Source organism: Cydia amplana, chromosome 14 (assembly GCF_948474715.1).
Source record: "Cydia amplana chromosome 14, ilCydAmpl1.1, whole genome shotgun sequence".
NCBI lineage: Eukaryota > Metazoa > Arthropoda > Insecta > Lepidoptera > Tortricidae > Cydia > Cydia amplana.
In genome coordinates, this window is record NC_086082.1 from 8,930,378 (window position 1) to 8,950,108 (window position 19,731).

Sequence of the window (19,731 nt, forward strand, 5' to 3'; positions counted from 1 at the left end):
GTTATTTTATTTATTGATTCATTTTAATTGAAAGAAATCGATCCTCACGATGTCAATAAAATCTGCCGATGCACTAACAAATAAGTTGCAGCATGATCTGCTGAATGAGTTGATAACAACAAATCATCTTCTGCAATTAATGTAAGTCGCTGTTTGCTGTGTGCATATTGTTGTTTGGCTAATTCCCTCATCGTGCAACGTAAATATTATTTTCTCTATGCTTGAATTCTACTGACAATACATGCACTCTCCAGTGTTCTTTCCGTGAAACGATATATTTATTACCTATTTAAGTGACTAAGGGCTAGGGCGTAAGTCGATAAGACATATTAATATTATTATGATATCTTTTCTAGCTCTCAAGAATTACAAGAGATCAAACAACTCACAAGATCTGGTGGGGAATTTGAAGCAAATGTTGCTAAGGTAGGTACTAATCATAAATGGTTGCTTTATTATTATGTCATGCAGTACTTGCGCAGCTTAGTGACAAGACTTACACAAACATATTGAATTGAATTGAATTTACAATTTGTCTGGGCAATAGTTATAAGTGGATGAAATACTTAAGTGAATCATAGAATCCAAAACATCAATTCATAGTCATGGCAAATGTTCAATCTCTAGCTGTATTGAGAGTTCAATAGGTATCTTATTTGTAGGCACTTGTGTTATCTTGGTTTAAATAAAAATCATAATAACTGAGTGTTGTTGATTCAGGTAACTATTTTGTATGAAATAAACACAAAACATGACTAACACTCTGCCTTTTTGGTTATTTATGGACAGAAAAACTTATAATAGGTATAAGACAGTATAAATTTACCACTTTTAGAATGTGGGTGTGGGCCTAATATTTTACAAAATAATATATGAATTATGTCTTCTGGCCAAAATAACTAAAGATACTTAAGACGTTATGTTACTGTTGAAGTGTTTGATGTAGGACAATGTAAAGATTCACTGAGGAAAGATTCAGCCCCTAAATGGTTGGAAATGTTTACTTTTACGCTTACCTCAAACTAAAAGGCAACGGAATAGTTAATACATAATACAAATTACTTAATTAAGCCCCGTCTTCATATCGCGCGGCAAACTATCGAACATTGCGCAGCCGCGCGAGCCAATGTTCGATAGCTTGCCGCGCGATATGGAGACGGGGCTTTAGCATTTTGTACTTGCCTTTCAGAACACCACCCTAACAAAACTACTGGCCGATATGCATCATATTGATTTAGACAAACTACCACCAGTTGCACGACTGCAAATAGACTTGAACCATCCATCAAATCAAAATCAATCTCACGAGGAACATGACACGTTTAGGAATAACTCCACTATGGAAGTAGATAAATAAAGACGAACTTTTTGAAAATAATTATGCTGAATTATTAGGATAAGCAAAAAATAAATGAGCCAATAATACTTAATAAGTTTTATTCAAACAACCTTAAACACATAATTCATATACATCACTTTCAACCATCAATAAGTAAGTTTAGTATAAAAAATCTTCTATGCTAATTTAACCATACAAGGCAACATGCAGACACATACCACATTATAAATATACTTTTCATCAAAACATTTATAATATATTTTTACTACAGAACATTTAACTTAATTAGGCATTGACACTTATTAATTTTTCTGCACTTAATACATAAATAATTTAAGACTATAAATTGATCATTACAATCAATTTGTATGTAAATAGTAAAGTTACATAAACCTTGAAAAAGCAACAGAAGTGTAGATACAATAGAATCTAAAATTCATGTAAACAAGACTTAGTAAATAGTTTGTAGATCTTCGAAGTTATAAGCCATGGTAACAGCTTACGGACTAGACATTGCTCAGTAATTTGGTGTTTTGTTAGTGTTGGAATAAGGCCGCTTTTTCCTTGAACTTGAGTCTCCGGGCGGCTTTTTCCTCTGCCTCCCGTCGCTTCTCCTCCTGCTCTTGGATGATTTCGTCGTGGAACTTGTTGGTCTTGGCGAGCTCCTCGATCTTGGCCTCGAAGAAGTTCTTGGCGCCGTTGACGCCGACCTGCTCGACGTCGATCTCTGTGAGCCGCGCGAGCGCCTCCAGCCCGGAGTTGTTCTCGAGCTCGCCCGCTCGCGCTTTCCTGAAACACCACACTAATGTTACATTTTTGAATTCATATAAAGTCTTAACTTAGATACCTACGTCACAGACACAGACGCATCAAACAATTTGGCACGAGATGGCTAAAAGAACTTTCAATCAATTACCCAAGTTTTTATTGGTATCTACCTACCTTAACCTATCTACTCGTAATATGATTTCTACCTAAGATAGCGAAACAGGAATGAAACTAATCTGGGGGCACGGTAGTGCCCCCGCCAAGACGAGCAAAGCGAAGCGCAAGGGCACTACCTACCTTTTCTCGAAGCGCTTCGTCGTTTTTTTGTACCCTCTTAACTTGGGTTCGGATTATACCAGATAAACAAAACAATCGGGATATGATGTCAATAGTGAACTTATTAAGCATAAAAAATTTCAATTGCATAGCTCTTATACTTTGGTATTTATTAATATCTAAAAAACCCCGATTTCGTCACTGACTCATTCACTCACTGTTGATCATCAAAACCTCTAGGGTACTTCCTGAAGTCCTAGGAAGCTGAAATTTGGTATGTGAGATAGTATTAGTCCACAAACAACAAAATAATTCAAAAACTTCAAATTATTAGCCCCTAAGGGGGTGCAAAGGGGGGTGGAATTTTGTATGGGAAATCGATAACCGCGGAACCGATTTAGTTGAAATTTGGTATGTAGATAGTTATTGTTATGGGGAAGGATATAAAATAGTTTCAACCCCAAAATCACCCCGTAAGGGTGAAAAAGGGTGGAAAAAGGCGTTAGGGGAAAAAGGGGGTTGAAGTTTGTACAGGGAATCAGTAAAAAAACAGATTGTATATAAAGATACCCCCCAACTACGTATTTCAGGATTTTTAATAGTAAATCATCCGCAATCCTTTAAATCGGAAGATTGTCATAAGCAACTTTCAAAAAGATGTGAAATCCCACCAAAAACATTTTCATGTAAAATGTTGCCAAGACGAAACCATAAGGCTCGCACTGACAAAAAGTTATCAGATATCTTGTAGAGCCAAGCTTCTAACTCTACAGGCCCTACCTTCACAGACTCTACACCTTACTCAAAATATGTGGCTTGGCCGTTTCATTACAAGAACTATTTAATAAACTAAATAATAAAAAATAATGAATAGTGAATACATTTTTCACGTTACGCCCATGTCACGAAACGGCCAAGCCACATATTTTGACTAAGGTGTAGAGTCTGTGAAGGTAGGGCCTGTAGAGTTAGAAGCTTGGCTCTACAAGATATCTGATAACTTTTTGTCAGTGCGAGCCTTATGGTTTCGTCTTGGCAACATTTTACATGAAAATGTTTTTGGTGGGTAGCATTTTTAGCATCACACAAGGAAGTTGCAGTACTGAATTGGCCAAGTAACTACATCAGTTTGGTCAACCACCATGACGTAAATGGGTACCTTACCTACTTTAAATAGGCGCTATTATTCATTCGTTACAAGTTTCCCTGTCAAGTATACAGGGTGCTTCCTGTAACAGGAGCAATAAATTAAACTGTAGGCTGTACTCCTCAAACTGACCAACATTTGTTCAGCAACTTTTAAAAATTATGAATCCTTTAGACTTCCTCTTTTTCATACAAAATAAATATTGCCTTCAATGTACGCTGACATCAGTGTGTTTGACGTTGCTTGTCACGCTTTAAACATAACAAAATTTGCAATACATTGCGTTTTAGAATAAACTTTAAAGTGTAATAAAAATCAAAACCTGAGTTATTTTCAAAAGTTGCTGAACAAATGTTGGTCAGTTTGAGAAGTACAGCCTACAGTTTAATTTATTGCTCCTGTTACAGGAAGCACTCTGTATAGGTAAGTGATAGCGCGCGAATGACAGCCAGCGTGTAACACGCATACTAAACTACTACACTACTAAATGTACAAATGTGGTCCAGTCCTCGACCGTTACGTGAGCGATACGCGCTGTTATAAGTATCTGTGACCTGCTTAACGTAACATCTTAGGTCTTATTCAGGTCAAGTTTACTCTAAGGAACTCTGAATTATGACAAACTGTGACTGTGTAGGTACAATCAGGTGGAGATTGAACCACCCTGCGAACAAATTTCTATGCAGGGGGGTCAGTTATCTCTGCAGCGGACTGTACTAATATAGTGCAGCTATACATACGTACATTTTTTTTAATTAACATTTTTGATATGACAAAGGGCAATTGGCCCAATTACTAATGCATTGCTGGAATTGGGCGTAAAACAATAGAAAAAACTGAGCAATATTTGTTTAGCCAGAAAAAGCTCTATGACAAATATTGGTTGGAGTTCTTTCCTACTGCTTCGGCATTGCTGTATAAGCTGCTTGAACGAAGTTGAAGGTGGGTATTACCTGTAGATAAGCATGAACTCCCGGAAGCTGATCCTGCTGTCCTGGTCCTCGTCGACCTCGGCGATCATGGCCTTGAGCCCGAGGTGCGTCTGCGGCGCGCCGAGCCGCTCCATCATACGCTTCACCTCCGTCAGGTCCAGGAAACCGTCGTGGCCTTCATCGAACCTGTAAAACAAAAGACAGCTGCTTAGAAATGTTTTATGAAGGTTTATGACGGCATATCTGATGGTTAATTCATGTCAATACAATAGACAAAATAGTCTCTACACTCCGTCGGTCTGACAGCTGCCGATTTTGAACATTGTTAATTAGGTAATCCGTTTATACTCAGTAGAGCCTTAACTAAAACAAAAGTTTACCTCCGGTCCTGTACCAGACATGATTTGATTACTTCTGTCCTTTTACTTTTAGGTATTTTAAAAAAATTACTTAACAACAAAAGCATATTATGTGTCTCGGTTAATAAGAGTTTCGATAGCATACGCAGTAGATGTGTTATTTTTACCTTCGTGATAATTTCATAGACGTTTGACGTTTAAAATAACACTTGCACTGCGTGTGTGATCAAAATCGTTGCAGACTTTTCTTGGTCTAACTCTACCTGCACGAGAACCCAAAAGAACATACTACTATTATTACCTACAATAGTATTGCAGCTAAAGTTAACATATAAATGTCAGCTAAAGTAATGATCAGTATTATCACCAATTCCTATATAATACGCCTAAAAAATATCCTCGTGTAGTTGTGGTGCCATATTTTGTATCATTAAGATAATAGTCATTAACATCACAACGCCGACAATAGTGCCGTTAATAATATAACGAAAAACCGTTACGTAATTATCTAATAAGAGCGTCATTGTAGAAAGCGCCTTTGTCCCGTGAATACTAATTTTCCTATACTTATTGCAGCGTGTGTACGTGGCTAATAACGTCACACTTTCGCCCACTTCCCACGGTTCATCACGATCCACGTGAACCTGACATCTAGACTTGGCTTTAAACTGTTCATGTTAATATACAACATCATAAAAGATAACTACTTTATAAGCATTAGAAATACTGTAGCTGTAACTTCACAAGCATTAGGTACCTAAAAGTCTATTTTTTTATTCGGTAGACTAAAATGACATTTCATACTATGAAATGTCATTTCAGTCTACCGAATAAAAAAATAGACTACGTCCCCCGACATTGCCACAATCTCATTTACTCCCAATTAAAGAAAAAAAATTGAACATCTGCCTATATTACATCCCTAACTTACGAGCCGGATTTATATCTGAACATAAAAAACTTCCATTCAAGGGATTTTCCATGTTCATGGGTTTTACTGTAATATATCCTGCCGTAATACTAGAACGTGATCATTAATATTTTATTTACCTTGGGCCATGTTTACGTGTTTTGTCATAAAGTCCCTATAGACGATAACAACACCCCGTCATTTCAATAATTAGGGTTGGGCTCAATTAACAAAATGTCTCAGTGGTTGCACTGACGCGACAAACTAGAATTTTCGGCCCACCCATATTTAAGTTTTGTGTTTCAAGTACCGTAACAATTGGGTATAGTTGGCTGGCTCTTGCTCATAAATATGCGAAACACGGAGTTTTGGCTCGTTTTGTATCCATTCGGCCGGTATAATATGAATGCCGAGTTTTTCCGACCGAAGCAAAATTGGTTCCAAATTCTGGCAAAATGAGATCGTTAAAAACAATACGCTAGTAAACAATAAAACAATTCGGTTTAAATATGTTTATAATAGGTAACCATATTGTACTGCGTGTACCTATTTATACTTATTCTATATATAGAAATAATATTTCTATATCTTTATATTTGTACCCGTTCATGAGATAAATTGAATAATTTAGTGTGTGGTATGGGTATTACCCGAGAGTAGGTAGGTAGGTACGTTTGAGAAAGGTCACTGCGCAGCCCCCCTATTTCCTTTGCAATAAACAATAACGATCGTCGTATCTCCTGTGAGGATTTTAAAATGGATTATTGATGATGGATTGGATGATTGATGTAACAATGAGCCAAACTCAAAAGAAAAACCTCTGAAGTCGTAAAAGATAATGTCGAACCATGTGGCATGTTACATAATATTTATATATTTATACATATTATGCGCGCTTTCTTATTAGATTGGAGTCTATTGTTCTGGAATAGATATACCTACACAAGAGAACATACAAGTTTCTTTGGCTGTAACATCGTAATTTTCCGCCCTTGACCTCGACCTTTAAGCTTTCTCGCAGGGGTGTGGGTTGTGTCGTGGGAGGGCTTTAGAACCATAAGCAATACAGTTACCTCCAACTTTATAATGAAGCGGTGCGCGACATTTGATGACGGGTAATCAAATGGTCTTCAGACTAATGTCAAAGCAAAATTAAAGCAACTTGAGTGTCTAGTCTAGGTGCTTTTAATATGTGTCCCAACAAAACTACAAATTAGTAAAAATTTTAACTTGTACGTAACATTAGCTAATTACGTAACAAAACTACAGGTGGCTTTACTAATAAAAATGCAAACACGTTTCTAGGTAGCGCGTTCTAAGATAATAAAAACCTAATAAAAATATAGATAACATAGCTAAATTGCTACAAACCTTTTTTAAACAACAAAGTGTACTTGACTACATATTATAGTAGTCACATGGGTGCTAATTGCCATAACTATACAAGTGCAACTCGACACATGTTAATGTAGGTAACATTAGCAGAGCGCCTACCGCGAACCACGTTCGACGTGTTGCCTCTCTGTCGCACTTGTAAATTCGTACGTAAGTGTGACAGGGAGGTAACACGTCGAACGTGGTTCGCGGTAGGCCCTCAGGTGTGTCGTGTCCGTGTCGGGTCAAAGTTGCACTTTGTCTTACGACCCAAGGTGAGACCAAGGCGAACCAGTTTTGCCGGTGTTGCAGCTTACATTAGAAGTTACCTCTTTGGTTATGTTATGTATCATATATATATGTATGTATAGTTATCCTGATATTCCTGATGTACTCGCGATTCGAGATACGCCAAGCCGAGTGGCATGACTTGCAGTTTTTTGAATCAATTGCGTATTTGAATCTTTTGGATTATTTAAAGAGATTTATAATTTTGCGGTGTGAACTAAACTGTAAGTATGTATGTACATCCGATCCAACCGGTTAATATGCTAAATGTTAAATCTTAACACGGTCGTAAAAAGCTCGACGGATTTAAAGCATGTAATTGTTTGTGTAATATTTGTTAGCATTGTGCTGTCTGTGCGGAAGTGCTTCATACATATTTACAATTAAGCTGTGAAATATCTTAAATAAATAAAGTAAGCTAACGTTACAGTCTTCACAAATTAATTATATTTATCTTTAATTTTAACGTTTAATTTTTAATTTGATATTGAATTGAATTAAGCTAGAACCCTAAATGGCGTAACAATCACGAAGCGTGACTGGTACCTATACCTACCATACAGCTTTTCAGTGAGTACTTTTTGTTTATTGTTCTCAATAACCAAACAGTTGTCCTAAATATTTTTCGAAAAATCCTAAAACTAATTCTGAGAAAAGGGATGGACATTAGGCAATTATATTTATTTTATCGCAAAGTTATCGGATTAATCCGATACCGATATCTGCATTAATCGATAAGTGACTGATGGAAACACGAAATCAATGGATTGGACATAAGACATAAGTAAATGGATTAGAATACTGATCGATGAGTCGTACGTCTTCACCATTATTATATAATTGCCTTTGTTCTACATAACCTAGGTCAAACAACGAAGTCTTGTGGTACCGCATGGGAAATGCGGGGTAACATTAACATTTTAGCAATGATTGGAGCGCGAAGTTCAACTGCGTAACCTACTTTAATAAATCGATCAATCTTATAAGTAGGTAGGTATTACAACAGTCTTATTAAAAGTCAAACGAGGTAGGTAAAACTAGTCGCGATAGTATAATGTAGGTATGTTATTTATAAAGATATTAATATAATTTTGCCATTTAATTAGCTTTCCTGTTGACGATAATCAAGTAAAATTGAGAAGTATTAGAGTAGGTATCACCATTAATACAGGATACAAATATAGATAAGTACCCACCTACATTAAACTATTTAACTTAAGAAAAACAGAATTTAAATTACATTTTTAATAGTTTTCATGGTTAGAAGAGAAGATATCTCTTCGGTTCTATTATGAGTATTATGACTACAGTACCTACCAATTTAATCTCCGAAAAGAATTAACTAGTACCTACTCATCTAATTAAGAAAGAGTAACAATTAGTATGAAAAACATTATTTACTTTAAAAAATAAGTTTACATAATTAAAACTAACCAAACGTCTCAGCGGCAAATAGCATGAAATCATATTGCATATCTTTGGCGTTTCTGTTTAGATTCATTGTGCCATTATCTAAATAGCTAATCAACACAATTACTTAACAAAACACATTCATTGTGGGCGGATTGTTTATAATACCGCGTTTGTTTATTCTGTACCTACGTTGTTTCTAGACAAAGCCTACCTATTTGTTTTAGGCAGAAGTTTTATTTTACTTTTAAATAAACATCAGCCACTTACGCAATGTGGTGCGTTGCGAGACATTCCATCTTCCTAGTTTTCAACTTCACCTGTCACAAATGGAGTCTGGTTTTTTAGGGTTCCGTAGCCAAATGGCAAAAAACGGAACCCTTATAGATTCGTCACGTCTGTCTGTCTGTCTGTCCGTCTGTCTGTCCGTCCGTATGTCACAGCCACTTTTCTCCGAAACTATAAGAACTATACTGTTGAAACTTGGTAAGTAGATGTATTCTGTGAACCGCATTAAGATTTTCATACAAAAATAGAAAAAAAACAATAAATTTTTGGGGTTCCCCATACTTCGAACTGAAACTCAAAAATTTTTTTTTCATCAAACGTATACGTGTGGGGTATCTATGGATAGGTCTTCAAAAATGATATTGAGGTTTCTAATATCATATTTTTCTAAACTGAATAGTTTGGACGAGAGACACTTCCAAAGTGGTAAAATGTGTGTCCCCCCCCCCCTCCCTGTAACTTCTAAAATAAGAGAATGATAAAACTAAAAAAAATATATGATGTACATTACCATGTAAACTTCCACCGAAAATTGGTTTGAACGAAATCTAGTAAGTAGTTTTTTTTATACGCCATAAATCGCCTAAATACGGAACCCTTCATGGGCGAGTCCGACTCGCACTTGGCCGCTTTTTGTTATCTCCTTTGACGATTTATTATCTTGGATTTGTGACTGTTAAGTAAATAATTAAGATCAACGGGTAGGTATGTGAATCTATAGTATGGCTCTTCTGAGGTGAACTTTTCGCTTCGAACCATAATCTTTCAAACAAAGGCCATTGTCTCTATTATCGCAAACCCGCCAGCTCGAGCGTTAGCACGTGCCAGTACAACATTCATATTGAAAAACAACCGGTATCGTCATAGTATTAAGGTTCAAATTTAATGTCACTGATATTCTAGATATTACGTTTTGGTAGTGTAGGACCATAGACCGCCCCGAAGCGATACGGCACTCATATTATTTTGATACTTAGTGTGGTGTTAAAAATTAAACGTGGTTACATATTTATTATATTGTTTTATTTAAATTATTAGCTTGCGGTGGTAAATGTAATAATTTACAAAGGTGCAGCTGCAAGCATTGTTATTTTTTCTTATCTTTAAAATAACGATACCTACTGTGAAATTAGCACCTCTGATGTGATGCCGACGCATAGTGACAATAAAAACACTGATAAGGATTTGCGACCTGACCACTATTGTTTTGCATAGGTAAATACAATAGGTTTACGAGAAGAGCGGTGTGCAAGATCCGTGTGCATGAGTAGTGGGGCACATTATTTTATCATTTACCGACCCTACATCAGGCTTAAGTCGGTTTCTAATATCCTAACCGTGTGCTTCGTGTTATTTATATAAGTACTCTGCCCGATATTGTTAAAAACTTGACGATCTGCTTACGTGACCCTGGATTTTGATTGCAAGAAATTTATTATATCTGATTTTTTATGACACGATTTTATCTAGTACTTAGTAAGTAGGTAACTGTTTATATACCTACACGGAAAAATGTTGATTATACCTATGTTAAACTTATTAATCTTTTACATTTAAATTTACATTGTTACCTTAGATTTTGTTATATAACAAATATACAACGCTTTATCATAAAATATCCGGGTGACCGAGCTTCGCTCGGAAAACATATAAAAACTCGAAAATGCGCGTTTTCCCAGATATAAGACCTAGCTAGATCGATTTTTCGCCCCCGAAAACCCCCATATAGCAAATTTCATCGAAATCGTTAGAGCCGTTTCCGAGATCCCCGAAATATATATATATTAAATAAATAAATAAACAAGAATTGCTCGTTTAAAGGTATTAGATTAGATAACCACGTTTCATTTTTAACACCACACTAAGTATCAAAATAATATGAGTGCCGTATCGCTTCGGGGCGGTCTATCGTCCTACACTACCAAAACGTAATATCTAGAATATCAGTGACATTAAATTTGAACCTTAATACTATGACGATACCGGTTGTTTTTCAATATGAATGTTGTACTGGCACGTGCTAACGCTCGAGCTGGCGGGTTTGCGATAATAGAGACAATGGCCTTTGTTTGAAAGATTATGGTTCGAAGCGAAAAGTTCACCTCAGAAGAGCCATACTATACAATAATATTGTACCTACTTAATTACGAGCATGTTAAAACGAGTAAGTAAGTACTTACCAAAATACATGGCTAGAAAACGACAACCTAGGCTACTCAAACGATGCTTACATAATTTATAGCATAGCTTAATTGAGATCTTAAAATACGTTTCTAACTTTGTGAAAATTACTATCAAAATCAACACAACATGTAAATTACTATGGAAAGTGCATTGCATCGATCATACGTCTAATCTAACAACATTTTCATTAGACGCTAACGGCACTTTAAGTTTAACTATTAGAAACTGTATTTAATCTTCCTATCATTCCTATGCGTAATTATTATTATTATACCTACTTGACTCTTAATGGAATGTATATTATCATCTTTATAAAGTTTTTTTTATATATTTATCTGCTTGAACTGTGTTGAAATCAGTATTGCTGTGGTTTAAATAAAACAGTTTATTTATATAGATACCTCTAGCGCAGTTCCTCAAAGAGAATAAAATGTTTATAAATATAGCGAAGGCATTCGCTGCGGGAGATATTTTTGTTTACGCATTAGCGCGTGTTACTACTTCGGTTTGTATGCGGTTAGTATTATCACGTATTATTTAGACATTCAGTTTGTCAATATAAACTATTCAATATATTTCATATATAATCTTTTTTAAACCTTGCATAAATAAATACCAGAGCTGATCGCCTTAATGACTCACGAAGTCATGATGTGTTAACACTTAACAGTTTTAGATGATCGTATTCTGTTGTACATAGTGTGTGTATATTGCGCCTTAGCTTTCATCTAGACCCGTATGTTGCAAGGGATTGGCCATTTATTGTTACGATCATGCCCTGCAAACTCGACAGAAAGCTAGTTAAAATTGTACAAGCTTTCTATTAATGTAACTGAGTACCTGTATTTGAAGTAGGTAGGTATAGGTTGGTATAATATAATATATCACTTTCAATACGCACTTAAATAATTTAGTGGTTAAAATTGATACTATATCAACTAAATGTTCAAGTAATATGTTAAGAAAGTAGCTGACTTTTATCTTCGCTGTAATGTTTATACAATAGGTATATTAACAAATGGTAGTATGTAGTTAAAACCACCGGTTCAACCTCGATCCAGTGAAATCTAAGTTCAGGCGAGTTTGCCCTCTATCAGAAATCCGATCTCTCACCAAATAAGGTTATTTTTAACAGTTCTGTTCGAGCGCTATTTCAGATTCAAGTTCCCGGTAACTTGCATTGTAACATTTGTAACGTGATTCTTAGAAGTTGGGATTGAGTACTTATTTATTGTCATTGTTAACAGTACTAGCACTATGTTGCAGTAGCGAAATTTAGCGAATAGCGATGAATTTTGACGCATTGCGCTGCGTCGCCTGCATCAGACGGCAAGGAAATTCGACTTATGTTAGTGCCGGTACATGCATTGGCGACTAATATGCCATTCCACTGCCGAACTAATTAAATAATTTTGTATATGATAACTTTTGTAATACAGATATAGCTGCTGCAAAGTAACCATAATAGGTTTTTAGGGATCCGTAAGTAGTCAACTAGGAACCACTATAGTATTTAATGTAGTAGCAGCTCTTTTCATTTTAATATATAGGATGACAGAAGATTGTGTTTTAATAATCATTATTAACGATACAAATATGAAAATGGAATTCTAATAAATTTTCATTCATTTCTTAACATTCTCAATTAAATGATTCATGCGCAAGCGTAATTTTAAATGGTAATTTTATGATTCTATAAAACTTGCTATAAGGTGTTAACCGGTGAATCAGTTCCTAGTTGCAAGACACATACTTGTGACACTTAGTCACTATTCGCGTCATATTTCTTGACTAACGGCGAATATCGCTAAACCTACTATGTATCATAGTATAAACATTTTGACCTACTTGTTTTTTCAATAATATTAAAACCAATCGTTTTTCAATTCAGCTCATTGTAGTTTGTATATTTGATAATATATATTGGTTGGAAAAATCATAAGTACGTAATAATTGTTCGAATATGATCATAATAAAGTTAATAATGATACTTTTCTATAAACCTTTATCCCAATTTTCCAAGCTTAAATTCCGATACATACATATTAGGATTTTTAACTTTTCCCTAAATAGGTAAGTACGTTCTAATCTTTGTATGGCGAAAGTTTCATCATACTTAGTAATTATTTATGTCATTACAAAAAAAGCGGCCAAGTGCGAGTCGGACTCGCCCATGAAGGGTTCCGTATTTAGGCGATTTAAGACGTATAAAAAAAACTACCTACTAGATCTCGTTCAAACCAATTTTCGGTGGAAGTTTACATGGTAATGTACATCATATATTTTTTTTAGTTTTATCATTCTCTTATTTTAGAAGTTACAGGGGGGGGGGGGACACACATTTTACCACTTTGGAAGTGTCTCTCGCGCAAACTATTCAGTTTAGAAAAAAATGATATTAGAAACCTCAATATCATTTTTGAAGACCTATCCATAGATACCCCACACGTATGGGTTTGATGAAAAAAAAAATTTTTGAGTTTCAGTTCGAAGTATGGGGAACCCCAAAAATTTATTGTTTTTTTTTTATTTTTGTGTGAAAATCTTAATGCGGTTCACAGAATACATCTACTTACCAAGTTTCAACAGTATAGTTGAACATAGAGTTCAACTATACTGAATATATGATACGTTGACGTTATATGGTACTATACTGATATGTTGAGTTGAGTTGAGTATAGGTGTACAGTGTAGTTTCGGAGAAAAGTGGCTGTGACATACGGACGGACAGACAGACGGACAGACAGACAGACAGACAGACATGACGAATCTATAAGGGTTCCGTTTTTTGCCATTTGGCTACGGAACCCTAAAAACGTAATTGTTCTTAACTTAAATCGACTTACATCTTGCTGTAGGAAAGAAGCTTGCAAATAAGGAGCGTGTCTCGATCATAAGCGAGCGATCTCACATTTTGAGCGAGACTCCAATTCCAACTCATTTTCCATCGACAGACGAATACGCGTCATAATATTTGTAGTCATTTGACGAATCGGGTCAGTGGCAATAACCGGCATCGACACGCCTCACCATCGCCCCCGTTCGTCGTTAATCCAATTCGCCTGCTGGTGGCAATCAGGTCATGTTTGAAGAAACGGCCGGGTCCACCAGCATTGTCTTTGCTTTTTGTCATGCCCAATTCGTACTAAATTATTTTGTAGTTGAGTACCGTCTTCTGAATCCTTTTTTATCTATTCTCTACTATTAATTTTGCTATCCTGATTTACCAGCCGTTAGACATTCAGGCTAAATATAGTAGCAATCTCGGCAACCTTGTCAACCTGTTAGAGGTTAGACCGGAATCATTCATAAAACTCATCCTGATCCCGTCTCATCCACCACGGTCAGCTTAACACCCAAGATTAACTAAACGTTTTAGGTAAGTACTTAATAGGTATCGCGTTCTAGTATCGACACATATGTTATCTCTGGCAGTACATAATTTTTCGAGACAGATTTAGGCTATCTATTTTGTTTGAATCTGAACCTATCGCAACATCACAAACATTTTTGCACCTTACATAAAAACCGGAAATGCTGTTTAATATTAAAGAGGCTTATTATTACCAATGTTTGTTTACTGTCCAGTTACTTAAATTAATGTGATGCGCTAAATTTATTCAACTTTAGAACTTTACATCATTATGTAAACACCATGTTTTTCAACAAGTTTCCTAAAACTTGACAGCACGTAACGAACTAAATCAGTATTTACTCCAATATTCATAAAATGAGGTAAGTGAAATTAGATAATGTTATCTAATACTTTTTGAATATTCAAATTCAATGTCACAATAAATAATTTTATTATAATTTAGGTTTCTAAGTAGGTCGCATACATTTGCGGAGCAGCTATACGAAAGGTCAAATGAGTTGAGTATAGCGACAAATTAGAAACCCAAACGAACAAAGCTCGTTCGTTATTCAGCTTTATTTTATACTAGCGACCCGCCCCCGCTTCGCACGGGTTAACAAATTATACCTAAACCTTCGTCTTGAATCACTCTATCTATTAAAAAAAACAGCATCAAAATCCGTTGCGTAGTTTTAAAGATCTAAGCTAGGGATTAGGGACAGACAGCGGGAAGCTACTTTGTTTTATACTATGTACTTAGTGATTCTGTGCCCGCAGGAAAACCTTTTGGTTTTTTGTTATTGTTTGTTATTTATTAGTCCAGTTTCATCAGGGATCGACCGACCGGCGGCGGCGGGAGATACGATACGACGGGCGTCTACATCCTCTCCGGTGGCACGTATTAGATACCAAAACTAATGTAGTGTGACTAGTGTGTGTATATGTTATAATATAACTGGTAGTCATAGTGGCTGCTAGATATTCTATTTATTTTCATTTCTCATGCTCTGAAAGTGGCTCATTGTGCCCATCCTCGTAGGAGGACGCAGCGTATCTAACTAATCGCAATCCCCATACAAACATCTACGTTTCATTACACCCCCTTATAGTTTGTGATTTATGAAATAAAACTTATCCTATATGTTAATCCAGATTATTGACTATATGTGTAGCACATACTTACAAGTTTTTTGACAGACATCTACCCACAGAAAACCATCTACTTAATACCTATACATAATCCTCATAAACGTAATTATTGTTTGCGTTAATAGGTACTAATAACAGATGTGAACGTTATGATTTTATGATTCTTACTCGTATCGTATCTAATTACAATGCATATTTAAAGATAAAGAACCTACCAATTCTCTATACAAGATACATATGTATATCGCATCTACAGTTCCTGAATAATTGAATATAAGTACCTACATACATATAATTCAACGTCTGTAAACTGAAACCATCTGAAACCTACCTGTTATTATCATAAAATAGCTTGACCATTTCGTTATCACTCAGTACCTAGAATGAAAGTACCTACCGAAGTTAATATCATACGAGTGGGGTCATTTATACCCGTTAACCTTTAATGCAAAAATACTTGTTGAGCTATCAAGCACAGTTGTATGGAATTGTAATGCATGCTTACTTGGCACTGTATGGCGATTAAATACATATAATGTCATGTGTATTGTCTGTCGCATATTGGATTCCGCGGGTTAGGTTCCTAGTGTTACGTTACGTGGCTGCATAATCCCATTGGTAACTGAGCTCAAACTAATAGGACTTTATAACAAACTAGTGTATTTTTGACCCCAAGTCCGTTACGACTAAGCGGAATCTAAGAGCGTACTTATAATGGTTTGTTTAGAAGTCAGTTCGCCTGTGCCTTGTAAGCGTTTGGAAAACGCTCCTGGAAAGTGTCAACGCGTGTAGCTTATTTCCTTCGCTTTTAGAGAAATCACCTCTACGAACCAGTACAAGTGAGATCCCCGATCACACAGTTATGTTACGGATATCAAGGTCTCTGTCTTTACTAGTTAAGGCAACTTAGGCGACTGCTCAGAGTCGGTCGGAATAACAATCCGGTGCAGTATTGCCGCTGCATTTTGCAACACTGACACAATACGTCTGCGAATGCCTGCGAAACGGAGCGCTTTCCCAACCAACATGCTTTTGTTTCCTATTTAAGAACCTTGGCTGGGTTTTTTACAAACTTGGAAACTGTGAAATGGCGGCTAGATTTAATTAAGCTATTAAATTGTTTTTCGATTCCGGCCACTGTAACAGTGACTGCGACTGTATTACTCAATTTTAAGGAAGTTCAGAATAAATTCAATTGTTATAACAGGAAATAATGGATCATTGTGGCGTAAAGTCCTGGTTTTGATGTTTAATAGATGTTAATTTTATGTTAGAGGCAGCGCAAAACATTGAATGTTTGTATTTGATGATGATACACGCATAGATATAAACTACACGACTCCCTGACACTCGGAACTAGACGAAAGTGAAAAACGTTACAATACAACAATCGTAAACTGGAAGCCTCTAAACGTGAAAGCCCATCCCATAATGTAACTAAGGGCTTTCGGCTTTCACATAACGTATATACCTTATCACATAAAGCTGCGTTGGGAATTGGGATAGCTTCGGAAAGGAACGGTCTTTTCGACAATCGCAAATATTTATAACTTTTATAGTTATGGTCATATGTAGGTATGGTCACATGTTTTATTTATTTCAATGTTGCAGAAACCATCAACGGATGAGTATTAAATAATGCCTACATTTAGCTAGAATTTTATAGATAAATAAAAAATGTTCCTTTCTAAAATCCTGAGCAACGAGTGTGTGTATCATGGTATTCATAGTCACGTCAGTGACGCTGAATTTCATGAATGACATTTCTTGTTTACCCGATAGTCCCGATACACACCGCGATACGAGGTAGCTAATCTTATCGGATAGGAAGCCGTTAGTTACGTAGCTTAGGCCATTGTATTAACGAATTCTGCGTACCTGTCGCTTATCGATACTTGTAAATATGACTTATATTTGCACATTAAAATGACACATTAATGGTAATATTATTGTAATCGAACGCAGGATATTACAAAATAAAGTGATAAAATAATTTAAACACACGCTGAGTCACCGAGTCGATGGAAATGTCATGTGTCCTCATGTCAACTACTTATTTGGCTCGCTTCCGCCCTAATAGCTGTAGTGGAATTCGAAGTTTACGAATGGTTCTTATTTTGACATCACTCGCAATGTATCTCACTCTTCGTACTCAATCCATTGATGCAAGTGCAGTGCGCTGAGAGTCATGTCAAAATAAGATCAATTTGTAAAGTCCGAATGTCACTCCAGTTCACAATTTGAGCGGAATTGATAATTTACCCACAAACAAATGGAGCGTTTCGATCAATTTAACGCCGACCGCGTATGGATGATTGAATGATTGTGGTTATAAGACTTATAAGCGAAGTGCGAAAGTAAGGTCAACAGAATGCGGAGGCATTGTGTCTAGACTTTAGCCAATTTATAACGTGACCTTTACTCGTATTTGTGCCCTACATTGTAAAGTAGTTGTAAATAATATTGCAGCTCTTTAGTTATTTTACTTTAAATTTGTTTATATTTATTTAAGTATCAAATTAATAAACCCACTGTGTAGTGGTTCTAGTCCAGTGCATCGCGTACTTACTTCAGCAGTTATATCCTTGTAGCAAAAAATGGAGGGAAGATAATTTATTATATTTATAAATAGGTATTTTAGTTACTTAGTACGAAATGAAAAAGTTGTATCGAAAGTTTCAATGTCTCCATACCTAGGTACCTATACTACTTTTTTACCATACATCTTTTTAGCTCAGTGGTGGGCAAACTTTCTTCATAGGGGGCCAGAAAGTTTACGAAATTTAAGTGGAGGGCCAGAATTGTAGCCAAAATTTATTTTGATTTGCGATTTATTTTTGAATCGTGGGCCAATGCCATATATTAATTATTTCATAGGACCGGCGGCGGGCCGGATAAAATCCATTCGCGTGCCGGAGCTGGCCCGCGGGCCGTACTTTGCCCACCACTGTTTTAGCTGCATGTGTTAATTCATTATTAGTATTATTACAATACGATAGAAAATTGCAGGACGATATTAAGTAAAGTCAAATAACTAATCAATTCTCATTGTATTCGTCTAGCGACGCCATAAATAGTGCACATAGACGATTTAAATTTTGTAAGATATGTTTTTGTTGTTATTAGGTCTTTCAAAAACGATCTGGTATTTATTGGTATACGAAAAATAATAGTGATAACGAAATAAGTTGACCGATAGCAGTGAATCATTGTTGAGTCTCGCTCGGCGCACGCGCACTTTTACCGCAAACAGAACGTCTATAGTACATTTGTTATGATTAAGTTGAATGACTAATTTCCGAGTTGTTGTAAATGTCATTAAGGTGGTGATACATACACCAAGTTAATGACGTCAGGAAGTAGGCATAACATTATTTAACAGTACTCCGTCTTAGGAAACAATAAACTTGTCCGTCTGTATTTCCCGCTAGAAAGGAAGAGGTGGCGAACTATTCTGAAATGGTACCGGTCCAGAGTTAGGGCATTTTTCATAAATACCTATGTAATTTGAAGGTATTCAATTTTTAAAAAAAGGTATACAGGGTGCCCAGTAATTAATGGATAATCTTCTAACCACCGACAGGGGCACCTTAGGCTGGTCCATATAATGCACTTATAGGTCTAGTAAAAGTTTCATGGTTTTCGAGATAATCGCATTTTTCTAAATTTGAAGTATGGTAAAAAAGACAGAAAAGTTCGATTATCTCGAAAACCACGAAACTTTTACTAGACCTAAGTGCATTTTCTGGACCAGCCTAAGGTGCCCTGTTGGTGGTTAGATGGTTATCCATTAATTACTGGGCACCCTGTATAATGTAGGTACCTAATTATGAAAATGAAAGTAATCTTGATTCGTAACAAGCATAAATCTTATAGGTCCTACACATTGAATACACGGCTGCAAACAGTTTATGTAATTCTCGTTGACAGTGGCGTAAACATATACCTACTT

General features: G+C 36.0%; 2 protein-coding genes across 2 annotated transcripts in view; one reads left to right on the top strand and one right to left on the bottom strand.

Moving 5' to 3' along the window:
- On the top strand, positions 1-1,425 carry LOC134654101 (uncharacterized). Its single transcript, XM_063509526.1, has 3 exons — positions 1-141; positions 357-426; positions 1,190-1,425. Exons 1-3 carry the CDS (start codon positions 50-52, stop codon positions 1,355-1,357), a joined length of 330 nt encoding a protein of 109 aa, XP_063365596.1. The 5' UTR covers positions 1-49; the 3' UTR covers positions 1,358-1,425.
- Positions 1,421-19,731, bottom strand: part of LOC134654097 (EF-hand domain-containing protein D2 homolog) — a 21,457-nt gene continuing 3,146 nt past the window's right edge. The window contains exons 2-3 of the mRNA XM_063509521.1: positions 4,484-4,648; positions 1,421-2,128 (exon numbers count right to left, since the gene is read on the bottom strand). Coding sequence (XP_063365591.1) covers positions 1,876-2,128; positions 4,484-4,648 — 418 coding nt within the window. The 3' untranslated portion in view covers positions 1,421-1,875. The remainder of the gene's footprint in view (positions 2,129-4,483; positions 4,649-19,731) is intronic.

What these genes read in the sequence shown, in the direction of transcription:
- LOC134654101 (XM_063509526.1), top strand. Translation starts at nt 50, where the DNA reads ATGTCAATAAAATCTGCCGATGCACTAACAAATAAGTTGCAGCATGAT. An exon ending in AATCATCTTCTGCAATTAAT is followed by an intron (nt 142 to 356) that starts GTAAGTCGCTGT and finishes TATCTTTTCTAG; the next exon opens with CTCTCAAGAATTACAAGAGA. An exon ending in TTGAAGCAAATGTTGCTAAG is followed by an intron (nt 427 to 1,189) that starts GTAGGTACTAAT and finishes CTTGCCTTTCAG; the next exon opens with AACACCACCCTAACAAAACT.